Source organism: Fopius arisanus, unplaced genomic scaffold (genome assembly GCF_000806365.1).
Source record: "Fopius arisanus strain USDA-PBARC FA_bdor unplaced genomic scaffold, ASM80636v1 scaffold00116, whole genome shotgun sequence".
Classification (NCBI taxonomy): Eukaryota; Metazoa; Arthropoda; class Insecta; order Hymenoptera; family Braconidae; genus Fopius; species Fopius arisanus.
In genome coordinates this window covers 114,810-129,023 of record NW_011887855.1, presented here as the reverse complement: position 1 = coordinate 129,023, position 14,214 = coordinate 114,810, and the positions used below count along the sequence as shown (strand labels likewise).

Genomic DNA, 14,214 nt, shown 5'->3' with positions numbered 1-14,214 from the left:
CTCTTTCTTCCGGGGTCACGTGGGATCCTCTTCCTGGATGCGTGAGTGCTAGGGCGGGGGGGAAACGGGGACGGGGGTAAGGAATATCTGGGGATGGGTTGCCCAACGGTGGCGAAAAAAGAGTAACTTAAACCTAACTTAACCTAGGAAAAATAAGCTGTATTAATTAGGGGGCAGGGGGGGGGCGCAAAATTCTGCCTCGTCACAACCTCTATTAATGCGTAACAAAGGGTAGACGAGAGCCCATTGTATCAGGTGATCGGCCTGAGGAACCAGGGTCGTAAAGGCCTTCCTCCTACTCTGAAATCAACCGAAGTGGGCGTAACCCTTAAGAAAAGTAAAAGAGGAGAAATTCCACTGATGAAAAGGAAAAGAGGAGAAATTCCACGGAAGAAAAGGAAAAGCGGCGAAATAAGTCGAAAATGGAAAAGTTTCCTTTTTCATGCCCATCACGTTTTTATTTAATTTGAAAGCTTATGTTACTGATAAAAAGGCAAGAACTCCTGTTAAATTTCAGAGGCGGCGAACAAATTTGACAATGTCATGTTTCAGTGTTCCTGCAATTTCATCTTTTTAGCTTAAGATGCATTAGAATTCGATATAAAATAATGAAAACATACAGGGAAAGTTTACGGTGGGGAGGGAGGAGGGGCGGGTGCGAAAGAGCGATATCGATTTTGGCAGATTCCTTTCAATTAACATTGCTGTTTAGCACCCTTCAATGATTTTTCCTGGCGGAATAAAACGACTGGTTTCCTGTGGTTTTCATCGAACAGCATTGAAACTGGCCAAGAGTGGTCAAAAATATATTTACAAAAAAATACTTACTTCGCAGAATTTAATTAATTTACAGACATGACAAAATCAATCGTTTTCTTCCTTCGAATTTAATTCTGGTTTCAATAGAACATGTCTAAGAATTTCAATGAATCCACACATGATCCTATTCAGAAAATATTTTTGTCCAGGTTTGGATTTTTAATTTCTTTGTTATTAATCGCGGCGGCTATTTTTCATACCTTACCATTTTGCAGATGCTTCATGAGACGTTTCTCGATACTTTAACGGTAAGGCCCGCCACTACTGTCCGCACATAATATAATTGGCATTCGAGTTTATGACTGCTCCGAGCTACCTGCAGGTTGCCCATGTGTGGCATACAGACATAGAGTACATATATACCTAGTGAGGCGCGGGCGGCCTCATAACTTGTGTTGGCATTATTCTCATGCATACATATTGTCCATTGAGCCTTTTACAATTTTTCAATTGGTTTGACGTCATTGCCTTTGTTACCTTTGTTTATTAGGAGACATATCGCATATTTTCATAAAAATTAATGATTTAATGAATTAAAAAAAAAAATAATGAAAAGAACTTGGAATAAAAAGAACAATGAGTAATATTATACAATATTACTCCTACGAAAATGAACCCAGGTAATTTTTTTTTCTTATTGTTCATACGAATCCGGCTTCACCTTCGCCTGGGTGGTCAGCTCAAATGACGTCACTTAAATAATGATAACAATATTGAGTTGCTAGGGTAACAAAAAGAAACCTATGTATTAAAAAATAGGAAAAATTTTGATAAATCGCAAAACTATTTCGGAAACGAGTAACATAAGGAACAAACAAAGAAATAGCGGAAAATAAATGAATTAATCATTATCAAATAATCATCACGGGATTAGGTGTAACCCTGGGCATTGTTTCCAAGTTTGTTATCACCAGGAGGCTGAGGTGTCCGTACCTGGTGCATCGACATCGTACGAAGTTCCCTCCTCTATTAACATATTTTGATCCATAGACATGCATGGATTAAGCCAATTCAAAAAGCGAAGTTAAGAGAAGTGCACGGAACCACCCAAAGTTAGTTACATAGTTAGTAGTCAGTATTGAGACTATGGTGAGTAATAACAAAGAGTCCGCTGTAGTCAGTCTTCGTCAATCATAGCCATCAATAGTAGTAGTCAGGGAAGCATCCCTTAGTAGGAACAGTTCCGAATTTCCCTTTTCGCGGTTTCCTTCGTGTTTTCAATTCCGCGATTATATAAAGTTTAAACCAATAAACATAATTTATTATTGACCAGAAATGAAGGTGATTTCATTTTCAAACATTTGATTGTCCTCCATATCGTCAATCAACAAGGTGCAAAATTCACGGAACTTGCATTACACCAAGGAAAACTGCAGAAAAATTGGATCAGTTGAATTGATTTGAAATCATTGAATTGCTTTTCGTTATAAACAAAAATGTAAATTCACCAAAAAATTTAGATTTTTAGTACATTATATCAATTAAAGCGATAAAAGCGCAAAATTGAAAATCTGTGATCAAAATTTGAGTCGTGGAATAATTAACACGAAAGTTGTTTAATTGGATAAATTTTACGTTAATAATTGAATAACATTGGAATTGTGAATTAAATTTTTATATTCCCATATTATTTAGTGATTCACCCTGCTCCGATCCCAAGCTATTTCCGAAAGGTAGGCTGAAAAAAGGAGAAGTTAATAATTATAGTTTTGCATCATTCATTTGATAACTATTATTGAATATTTAATGGAAAACGTGACGTAATGAGATGAACGGCTGTGTTGCCTCATGAATGATCAATAATTCGTTCGTAGCCTCAATCTAGGAGTCGAACTCTTGTACTGTTTACACCAGTAGACCATGGTATACACACTATCGATCTGGGAATTCGCCAGCGTTACCACCACTAACATCACCATTGTTTTATTGAACGTGTGTACGCTGTCGCTAGGAATTTTTCAAGTTGAATGTATGCTGTTCATTTGTATTTTAGCAGGAAAGGTGCATAGCATTGGCAGCTTGGCAAACATTGGCAAATTGCTTTCTTAAAAATATCCACTTCATTCTAGTTGCCCCTTGTCAGGAACGTACGCGACCGAACCGATGAATAGTCTCATTCGGTTGACGTATACTCGAACGTCTTTATTTTCTTTTCGGAACGTCTAGTGTCGTTGACATCCAAATGTTTCTCCGTAATTTCATACGGGGCAAGCTAAGGTTACATCAACTTTTCAAATCTGTCTCTTCCTCCAACTTTATTCGTCAACAGAATCTCTGTTATCTTTATGATATGATTTTTTAGCTGCTCCTTTCGAAGCGCTCAGCTATTTCTTCACAACTTTGTGCAAAGCATTAAGTCGTTCTCAGAGTTTCTCTGCTTGATTGTTATAAGAGTAGGTTGATCATGATGCTTGGTGGCGACTGCTAAATCAATACGTCTTCCGTATCGTAGCTCTAATAGTGGTCATTTCATTGCGATATATCATATCATATGGTAACGATCGATCCCAATCCTACTGGTCTTCATCGGTGGAGCATTCTATAATTGGAACCTTAATAATTTTGTGGATACAGCTCCGAGCATACCTGAGGTATTGGTTATAGGGTATTTATTGCTGAAAGCAAGCAGGTTACCATCACACCGAGACAACCATTTCATAAAAAATAAAAAAAGCAAAGTAGACCTGGACTGGCACTCTCTTTGACATAATTGAACTAGAGAAAGGCACTAGAGAAAGTTTTATAACCCTATCACACAATCGTCCAAACAAGAATGATTAATTAAAAAAATTTTCGAATTACACTACATCGTGGTCACGGTGCTCTACAAAACGCCATGCATCCTGTACAAGCTCATCATCAAGGACTCAACACACTTACTTTCCCTCCCTACGTCATCCAAAATACTTTGTCACGATTCCCTGTGATACCACAAGATGTGGACCGCTATAAAACCTTTGCTTCTTTTATGAAATACCCCCACATGAACTATGTTGTCAAGAGAATTGGACAGTCAAATGAGCATCAGGTTGCCCATTCCTTCTTCGCACTGGCATCCGAGGTCGCTCACAAAAAATGTATTAAACCCTGAACAAATCAAATACTAGTGATGGTTGTGATGATATCCTAAACGAGGTAGAGATCAAGGATGAGGTTTTTGACCACTCAAACGTGTCATTTGCCAATGCAAATGAAGCGAAGGCTTTCTAGCCTTGTTTTGTGGAGCTACTAAAGTTGACATCAGTGCTGCCTTGAGCAGCAATGACCGAGTCCAGCGGATGCACACAATCGTCGACGAAATCGAGGGTCTTATCTCGAAAAACATACCCCAAGTGACCAAGAAAGATAATTCCCAGATGACTGCTGAATGCTGAAGAATATTGAGGAACAAGTACAATTCTATAACGGGTCTGTTGCATGCAGTAATGCGCCCACCGTTAAAAATGGATATAGACAGACGCGTGTGCATCAGTAGCCTTGATGGAATCTACTAGGCTGCTGTTAGAGGAAGAAGCAATAATGGATTTGCCCAACATGCTAGAATTTTCGCGCAAGTGCATTGTTTTCAAGTATTCGACTTCAAATAATGTGAAGGATAAAAATTCCACGTAATCTCAAATCAAGTAAAAACGCCTGTAAATTGAAAATTTAAAAAATCACAAAAAAATTTTGTGAAAAAATGGCGCCAAGTCGACGTGAATCTGATCGCCTCCAAGACAGAAACAAGGGACGATTACTGAATAGTTGAAATCACACAGTAAGCGAACTGATTATGATATAATCTTATTTAAAAAAAAACATGGAAATATTAAAAAATGCCAAGTTTATGCTGACACCGTCAACTAGGACAATTTTCCGCAGTTTTAGTTCCGATTGGAAAATCGATTATTGTCAATAAAGGCTTTTGTCATTCCGGCTGTAAGACAGTGTTTTACGGCTGCGTTGCTTTGCTTCGCGTCCACGAAACGCTGGCTACGGCTGTTATGACAAAAAATTGTGGGCGTCATACGGCCAAAAAAAATTTGTCGACCAATATGATTGTTGGAAACCTCATCTTCGCTAGAAAAGATTTTTTCGGCCTAATGACAAAATATACTGTTTCAAACCCCGTCCATAGGAAATTGATTCGGAAAAAAGTCAACTTGGCGCGCCGGGCTGTTCGATAATGAACATACTTCGTAGGAAGTGAATGATTGACAAAGCTAGAGTTCGCACGCTAATTGGCAAAACGCCAAAACTATTGAGATTTAATTCAGCTTATTATATCAACAATTGGATTCCGTATACCTGACGTGTACTTAACCTAATCACCAATGAACGTCAAATAGCATATCGGTATGAGGAGAGTGGGTGCCCGTCAGTGTGATGGCGCGTTCATAACCGACGCAGGGTGGCACACTCACATTCTTAGCCAACGGCAAAGAATGGGGGACGAAGATCATCAGTGAATAGTTTAAAATGAGATGTAGTGCTTATACATGATAAGATGTCCGTAACGACTGAAGTAATTACGCAATTATCAATCGATGCATTCAATCAATAATCCACTTACGAATTTATGACTTGCTAGGGAAATGCTAAAATATACTTGTAATTTTTTACTATGTTCCCGGCAATGTAATGATACTCAGTGTATTGAAGGGGAAAAATTAGGCGCGCCAAGTTGACTTTTTTCCGAATCAATTTCCTATGGACGGGGTTTGAAACAGTATATTTTGTCATTAGGCCGAAAAAAACTTTTCTAGCGAAGATGAGGTTTGCAACAATCATATTGGTCGACAAATTTTTTTTGGCCGTATGACGCCCACAATTTTTTGTCATAACAGCCGTAGTCAGCGTTTCGTGGACGCGAAGCAAAGCAACGCAGCCGTAAAACACTGTCTTACGGCCGGAATGACAAAAGCCTTTAGTAACAATAATCGATTTTCCAATCGGAACTAAAACTGCGAAAAATTGTCCTAGTTGACGCTGTCAGCATAAACTTGGCATTTTTTAATATTTCCATGTTTTTTTAAAAATAAGATTATATCATAATCAGTTCGCTTACTGTGGGATTTCAACTATTCAGTAATTGTCCCTTGTTTCTGTCTTGGAGGCGATCAGATTCACGTCGACTTGGCGCCATTTTTTCACAAAATTTTTTTGTGATTTTTTAAATTTAATATTTATATGATTTTTTTAAAAATTGTGTGATTTCATTCATGCAGTTATTGTCCCATGCTTCTATCTTGCGTTTGAATTAGCGTCGACTTGGCGCCATTTGTTCACAACATTTTTTTATGATTTTTTTTTATGTGAATAATTACCAAACAAATGATGCAATGAAAAGTATTGATACCTGATTTAAGCCTCTCTGACATGTGTTAGTTCATCATAGTAATTTCCCTCAACGAAAGATAATTTAAATATTCATGTTTTAGTTTTTATTCAGTCATTCAAGTTGATTATTGAAAAATATCACATAAAAAATTTAAATTTGGAGGTAATATTTTCATTCAAATATTAACACTCGATTCCAATTGTTAAAGGGTAATCCACAAATATTAGGTTATTTAGGTAATTAATTAAAGATTAAAATGCTCGAAGATTGAAGCACTGAAAATTTTTAATGTAAAGGATTAAATTTAGGTGCAATATTGAAATTAAATATTAACAATTGATTCTAATTGTTAAAGGATCATTTACAAACATTAAATTGTCTGTTTAATTATTTTATGATTAAAATGTTCGAAATGAAACTATTGAAAAATTAACTGAACTAAAATTTTTAATTTGGTTGTTATATTCAAATCATTAAATTATTAACAATTGATTCCAATTGTTAAAGAGTAGTTCACAAATATTAGGTTATTTAGGTAATTGATTTCAACTGAACTAAAATTTTTAATTTGGTTGTTACATTCAAATCATTAAATTATTAACAATCGATTCCAATTGTTAAAGAGTAATTCACAAATATTAGGTTATTTCGGTAATTGATTTCAACTGAACTAAAATTTTTAATTTGGTTGTTACATTCAAATCATCAAATTATTAACAATCGATTCCAATTGTTAAAGAGTAATTCACAAATATTAGGTTATTCAGCTAATTAATTTTAACTGAACTAAAATTTTCAATTTGGTTATAATATTCAAATCATTAAATTATTAAAAATCGATTCCAATTGTTAAAGAGTAATTCACAAATATTAGGTTATTTAGGTAATTAATTTTAACTGAACTAAAATTTGTAATTTCGTTGTTATATTCAAATCATTAAATTATTAACAATCGATTCCAATTGTTAAAGGGTAATTCACAAATATTAGGTTATTTAGGTAATTAATTTTAAGTGAACTAAAATTTTTAATTTGGTTCTTATATTCAAATCATTAAATTATTAACAATCGATTCCAATTGTTAAAGGGTAAATCACAAATATCAAATGACTTGACGCTCTTCGATTGGCTTACAAGCACGGGCTCCATCCTAGTTCATGCGCCACCGCTATGGACTCGTACGGATGAATTCCGTAAGCGTAGACAATTTCCCCTACACTTACTAGATTTATTCTCTAGAACAGCCCACCCAAACAGCGCTAGGGAATAGTAACTCTCTCGAAATAAAACTCTTGAAAAAGTGAATTCTTATGCGTTGATATGGAGTTATTTTTGTAATAATGTAATAAGTGAAAAAAGTAAAAACCTCATCAGAATGATCAACCGCGATTTATATAATGTATCTAAGAATGCTTTTGCAAAATAGCGTGCCTGTGAAGGGGAAAAAAGCAATTGAATTTTTTTTAAGGGGTTAGGGGCGAGTTGTTAGCTGAAATATAATACATGACAGCTCTCTGCCTGTGACGTCAACTTGGCAGATACGCTATCGCGTATCTTGATTAAGCCCTATATGTGGTCTGCGGCGTACAGAATTTATACTAAATCTATACTATAATTTTTCCAACATATCCATATAGTGAGTTACTGTGGACGTTCTCCAGAAGGTGTTCGGTGGTGACTTCGATTTTTCCAGTTAAACTTATCTGAAAAAAAACAATCTGACTGTTTCATTTAGTATATGAATAAAACCAGGTATTGATCGAAGGAATAATTCATTTTTTTTTACAAAATGGCGACCGTGTAAACACAAACATTGAGTTTTCGACCAAAATTTTCACGTAAAATTGTTTAGAACAATTCAAATAATTGTCTAAAAATTGAATCCTTGCCCCAATAGCTGAGGAATATATCAAAGAAGATTGTGCTAAAATTTCAAACCGATGGGTTCTGCCATGTTTTAAGTAACTGTATTCACCGACTTTGAAAACATGGTTTCGAGAAAAACGAGTTCAAAGTTTTGAAACTTTTCAACTTACATTTATTCGAGGGGAATAACATGGACCCTCTGTAGTATCGACAGTTTCTAGTATTTCAAATTGATTTTGTCTGCGAGCCATTTTTCCCTCTCACGAACTCCTAAGGACTTCCGAGTCAGCGGTCGCGATGCGCTCTGTATCTTTCTGGACATATGCACGGGCATTGCGCGCAGCTGATAATCCTAGTTATTTTACGTATTAACTGGTTGTGGCTTTCATTGTTGTTTTGCGGAAAACCACCACATATTTTTTTGTATTTTTTTAATCGTTGAGGTATAGATGGAAAAAGTCGCAAAAATCGCCTTTTTTTCTCAACGCACTGTCGAATAGCCCGACACGTCTCTACAAATATGCTTACATTTCGAGAAATACTTGCAGGATCAATTCAAAGTTTTGAGGGAGTCTAATCAGATATATATACATTTCGGAGTAGCAAAAAATTGAATTTTTTGGAAATCGCCGACAATTGAATGCATTTTATTCCTCTATTCTGCGAACTCCCAGTTATATCACCTTTTTTTTAAATCATTATATTGTATTGTAATTATTTCATCAATTGTTGAAACATTTTCATGCAATAGTTAATTATTCTGAATTACGTGCTCACTTCTCCAAATTACCATACGAATATTCTATTTCTATTTTAGCTATCCAATGCAATGCTTTCCAATACATTGCTTGAATGTTTCAGGTGAGGCTGGTACAAAAGAAAGATACAGGCCATGTATACGCAATGAAAATATTACGAAAGGCGGATATGCTTGAAAAGGAACAAGTGGCTCATGTGAGAGCAGAGAGAGACATACTAGTGGAGGCAGATCACCAGTGGGTTGTGAAAATGTACTACAGCTTCCAAGATCCCATAAATCTCTATCTCATCATGGAATTTTTGCCTGGGGGTAAGATAAATGCTAGAAGAAATGGAATCGAAATCTTTAGGAACAGAATATTCAATCGCTTTGATTTTAATGATGGTGTCTGGTGGACGTGAACTTTAAAAAAATGTACGATTGTCGAATTGCCTGGTAATGTCAAGCAATTTTACAAATTTCTTGAAATTTTTTATTAGTAGTGTTGCAATTACCGATGAATGTGACTGTGGATGACTAAGATTCGATTCCCAGTCAGAGGGATGCCAAAATGTTTTTCTATCTCTCTAATTTACACGGTTTCATCGTCTGAGCAGTAGTCTCGAAAGGGACGACTGTTCCGGGCCAGGGTTTTTCCCATGAGCATTTCCCTTCGACCCTCGGCACAATTGCGGTATAGATGGATTTGAGGAAGGGAATAAAATGTACAAACTCGAAAGGGTATACATGTGGAATAAAATTTTAAAACAACTTAGCAGTGTCGCAATTTTCAGGAATGGCCGAATGACTTCCCATAAATTTGTTACACAAGAAATAAAATGTCAAATGTTCCAAATTCTGAATGCGAAGTATGCATCAAAAGGAGCTATTCCGGAAGAAATCGGGGAACGCTCTTGGAAAAGAAACTTTTAAAAAATAATTGATCACATTAATCCGATCAGCAGTATTTTTCCGGCCCTTTAGAATGGAGTGTTATTTAATTGGAGTCTGTGAAATTGTCATTCCAGCAAAAGTCGAAAACTGGCCAACTATACGTTCGAAATAAATGTTATCACAACAGCCCGGATATATTTTTTCCACACTGATTATTAAGTTTTCGCGTTTGGGATGTATGCAGTACCAATTCCCAAACGAAAGACTATGCAGAGCAGCACGGAAAAGGTATTTGTTGGATTATTTTTGAGTGTGACTTGTCTGTAGCTATCATTGTTTTTTTTTGCAGCAAAGAAACGAAACGAGATTGCCCCATTGACATTTATAATTAACGATGTTTCAATTACATAGAATTATCACTGAAACCTCTTTTCTGAGTTTTTTCTGTGGCCATATCCTATATTTCGAGTTTGGGAAGAACTGCTCTTCCTGACCCATTTTATTAGTTCAGAATAGTCAATTAAGGCCCGGGTGGAGGGATTTTCGCCCGACATGTCCCTAGGAAATTCCCTAGAAAAAACGCGTTTTACGGGTAACTAATTGCCAGCCCCTGTAGGCCCTCAAAAAATATAATGGTAGGGTCAATCGACAGATAATTATTTTTGCCGGGCCGGTAATTAGGTCTCAGGGGTGGGAAATTGAGGAATGAACGTGTAAATTACGTTCAAAGAGACCTCCTAGATTTTACCAAGATGAATTCTCCAATGATCGTTTGGGGAAAAATATGGCGGCTCAATCACTGCGGAATAAAAACACTCCCCACAATTTACACATCCACTTCTCACTCGCGACACCCAATTACCGGCCCGTGAACACAATTATTACATTTTTCGCGATTTTTCCCGGAAAGATTCGATGCACTGAACGCCCGGAATTTAGGTTCGCGAGTACGAAGCGATCAGCTGTCAATTTTAGGGAAACGAAGTTTAGACAGATGGCGATAGTGTGGCCTCTCAATCTCGGAGAGGCAAAAATGAGCTCCGTCTAGTTGACCCCCCACATGCTGCTATTAATTATAATTTTTTTTTAATGATTGTTACTGATTAGTAGATTATTGTTTGATGATCGATTCCGTTTGTTTGACGTTCTATATATTTTTTTTCAATTTTTCCAAATTGACCAAAAAATTGAAAAAAGTTGACCCCCCCCACCCTCGGATTTTATAATTTTTTTTTTTAATTACAGATTATTGTTTGCAGATGATTGTTAGATCATCGACATTTCCACTCGTCCTTAATTTACAGCCGAATAACTGAATTGCTATTGGCAATCATACAGACCCCCGATTTTTCAAAATGTCGTCTAAACAGCTGCTGGGTCGTTCAATTTGAAGTAAAGTGCAATGACGTTGGTCTCTTGAAGCAATTTCCAAAGGGCTATCGTGGTCTTTGAAAGTGTTGTCGGACGATTAAAAATTATTTAAAGCTTTCGCACAATCAAATTACGTTCCTCCATTGGTGACTAAACTTCTGAGGCATCATGGGCAGTGGAATCATGTCAGGCTTCAAACTTTCTGAATGTACTCCTTGGACTCATTCAATGCATGATAGGAGTAAGACACAGGCGATGTCATACCCCTACACTTATCATCAACCATATAAGTTACAGTCCATTTCTGCAAGCATGATAGTTGCACGTGTTCGATAATACGTTTCATTTCTAGGATTGAATTGGTGATACAACTCTATGACGATCACCGATTTCTTTGGCAATTTATGGACCCACTGGGTGGTCAGAAATGTCAGACTAATAGATAGAAGGCAATATTTAGGGGAAACGTCGAAATTCGAATATTATCATCATCAGTCATGATACGTAAACGGAAGCATCAAGGTCACTGGAGATGAAAGGTAATTGTTGAGGCATCAGCCTCATATTGGCATAGGGCCATGGGGTAGCAGCACGTCCTGGACCGTCTCTGACTGACCGGTCGTTCGGCAGATATAGGTGCCCCAATTACGCACCTGTGTCGCTGACCTACCTCTCTAATAATTATTATTACTTCTTCTCGGTTCGGATGTTCTCTGTTTAACGTCGTTCTCTAACGCCCTATAATTACGCCGTTAATTATCGTGTGAATCTCTCTCAAATATAATTCTCTACCGTGACGTCTCTACCCTTCCTACCTCATCCAAAATCCCCACCAACGACTCCTTTGACGTCACAAAGATGTGGAACGCTATATAAATTTCCCTTCTAAGATGTAAAAATGTATGCCGTATGAAGGACGGCGGTGCTCCATATAGGCAAGAAAAGTGAATGGAAGAAATGGCTAGGAGCCGGATAGCTCAGTTGGGAGAGCACCCGATGCATAATCGGAAGGTCCCGGGTTCAAGTCCCGGTCTGGACTATCCATTTTTTCAGTAATTTTTCTCGCAAAAATTATATGGAGAATTATCCTGAGGTAGGTAGACGTGCTTCTCTGGTCTCGACAGAGCAAGTACATTTTCATGACGGACATCACGAAGATGTTCCGTCAGATTAAGGTACATCGGGGAGACTGGCCTCTTCAACAAATTTTGTGGCGCGATTCTCGGGGCCAGATCTGCACCTATCAGCTCACCACTGTCACCTACGGGACCAAGTCTGCTCCATTTCTCGCCTGTAGTGTTCTCAATCAGCTGGTCATGGATGAGGGACATCGATTCCATCTAGCCGTCTCACCGTTTACCAGTGGTAGATATGTTGACGATATCTGTGGTGGAGCTGACGAGGAAGATGATCTCCACTTCGTAGCTCAGCAAGTGGTGGAACTCTGCTGGGCTGGCGGGTTTCCTCTAGCGAAGTGGCACTCAAATAGCCCGTCTCTACTTCGTTCTCTGACGCCGGGAGGGTTCTCTCAGAGTCTGAAGCCGCTAGAGGACTCCGTCACCAAGATTCTTGGTCTGAAATGGGATCCCAACACAGATCAATTGAAGTTCTCTATCCATCTCTCAGCCGACACAAAGTCTACGAAGAGGATTATATTGTCTGAAATTGCTCAACTCTTCGATCCTCTAGGGTTGCTATCACCGGTAGTGATCCGTGCGAAGGCTCTTCTCCAGCAACTCTGGTTGGAAAAAATGGATTGGGATGATGAGTTGCCACTACATCTGACCCAGAAGTGGTCTCACTTCCGTCAAGAACTGTCTCAAGTGGAACAACTCTCGATCCCTCGTTGGCTGGGGTGTAGGAAGGGATCTCAGGTGGAAATCCATGGCTTCTCTGATGCGTCTCTACTAGCGATGTCTGCGGTGGTTTATTTGAAGTTACTGGGAGCATGATGCGGAAACTCGAGAGGAAGAAGGACGTCATTGTTCCGGCACTGTTTAGCCCGGAAAGTATCGAAGCAGCTCGGCTTTATTGGGTCAAGGCGACTCAAGCCTATTATCTCCAAGCCGAGTGTGACATTATCTCTCACGGATTCCAGTTGAAGAAGTCTCATCCGTTGACCAAACTCACTGCGTTCATTGATCAACAAGGATTTCTCAGAGTGGACGGAAGTCTGGAGTTCTCAACTCTAGGAGCAGAGAGTAGACATCAGGCCATAATCCCTTAAGGATCAGTGCTCGCAGAGCTTCTCATCAGGGACTCTCATCAGCGTACGCTGCATGGCGGAACTCAGCTCACGTTGACGCATCTCAGGAGGTCTTACTGGATTATTGGTGGTCGTCTACCAGTAAGATCCTTCATCCTCAAGTGTGTTGAATGCGCGCGTCATCGTGGGATTAGAGCGCAGCAGCTGATGGGGCGGCTTCCGATGGCACGTCTTGTATCGGATCGAGCTTTTTCTAACACTGGTGTGGATTATGCCGGACCAGTGTCTCTCAAGACGTGGAAAGGGCGTGGTCACAAGACCCAGAAGGGTTGGTTAGTGATCTTCGTGTGCATGGCCACGTCCGCTCTCCATCTGGAAGCTGTCACCGACTACTCTACTGACAGCTTTATCGCAGCTTATAGAAGGTTCGTGAGTCGTCGAGGATACTGCAGACATCTCTACAGCGATTGTGGCACGAATTTTATCGGTGCTGACAAGGAGTTGAAGAAGTTGTTCTCTGCTGGCACCAAGGAGTTACCGCATCTCTCTGCAGTATGTCTCAAGGATGGAACGAGGTGGACGTTCAATCCTCCTGGAGCCCCTCACTTTGGAGGGAAATGGGAAGCAGCGGTCAAGTCGAGGAACTCTCAACGCGGCTGACCCAGATTGAAGCAGTTCTCAACTCCAGGCCTCTACAAGCGCTCTCGGAAGACCCTGATGACGTGTCCTGTCTCACCCCAGGACACTTTCTCATTGGAGAAGCTCCCATAACTCTTCCGGAGCCAGGTTTAGAACATCTCAATGTTGGACGGCTCTCAAGATGGCAACTCATTCAGCAGAGGCTGCAGTTCTTCTGGAAGCAATGGTCTGCAGGGTATCTGCAGCAGCTTCAGTCTATCTCTAAGTGGCATCATCCGTCCAACGAAATCAAAGTCGGCAGCCTGGTACTTCTCTACGACGAGCGGTTCCCGCCAACGAAGTGGCCTCTTGCTCGTGTCA

General features: G+C 39.0%; 1 protein-coding gene across 6 annotated transcripts in view; it reads left to right on the top strand.

The window, feature by feature from the left end:
* Positions 1–14,214, top strand: part of trc (Serine/threonine-protein kinase tricornered) — a 281,866-nt gene that overhangs the window by 186,627 nt on the left and 81,025 nt on the right. For all 6 annotated transcript variants that reach the window (XM_011313345.1, XM_011313348.1, XM_011313344.1 and 3 more), the window contains one exon: positions 8,867–9,074. In XM_011313345.1, the coding sequence (XP_011311647.1) occupies positions 8,867–9,074 (208 nt within the window). The remainder of the gene's footprint in view (positions 1–8,866; positions 9,075–14,214) is intronic.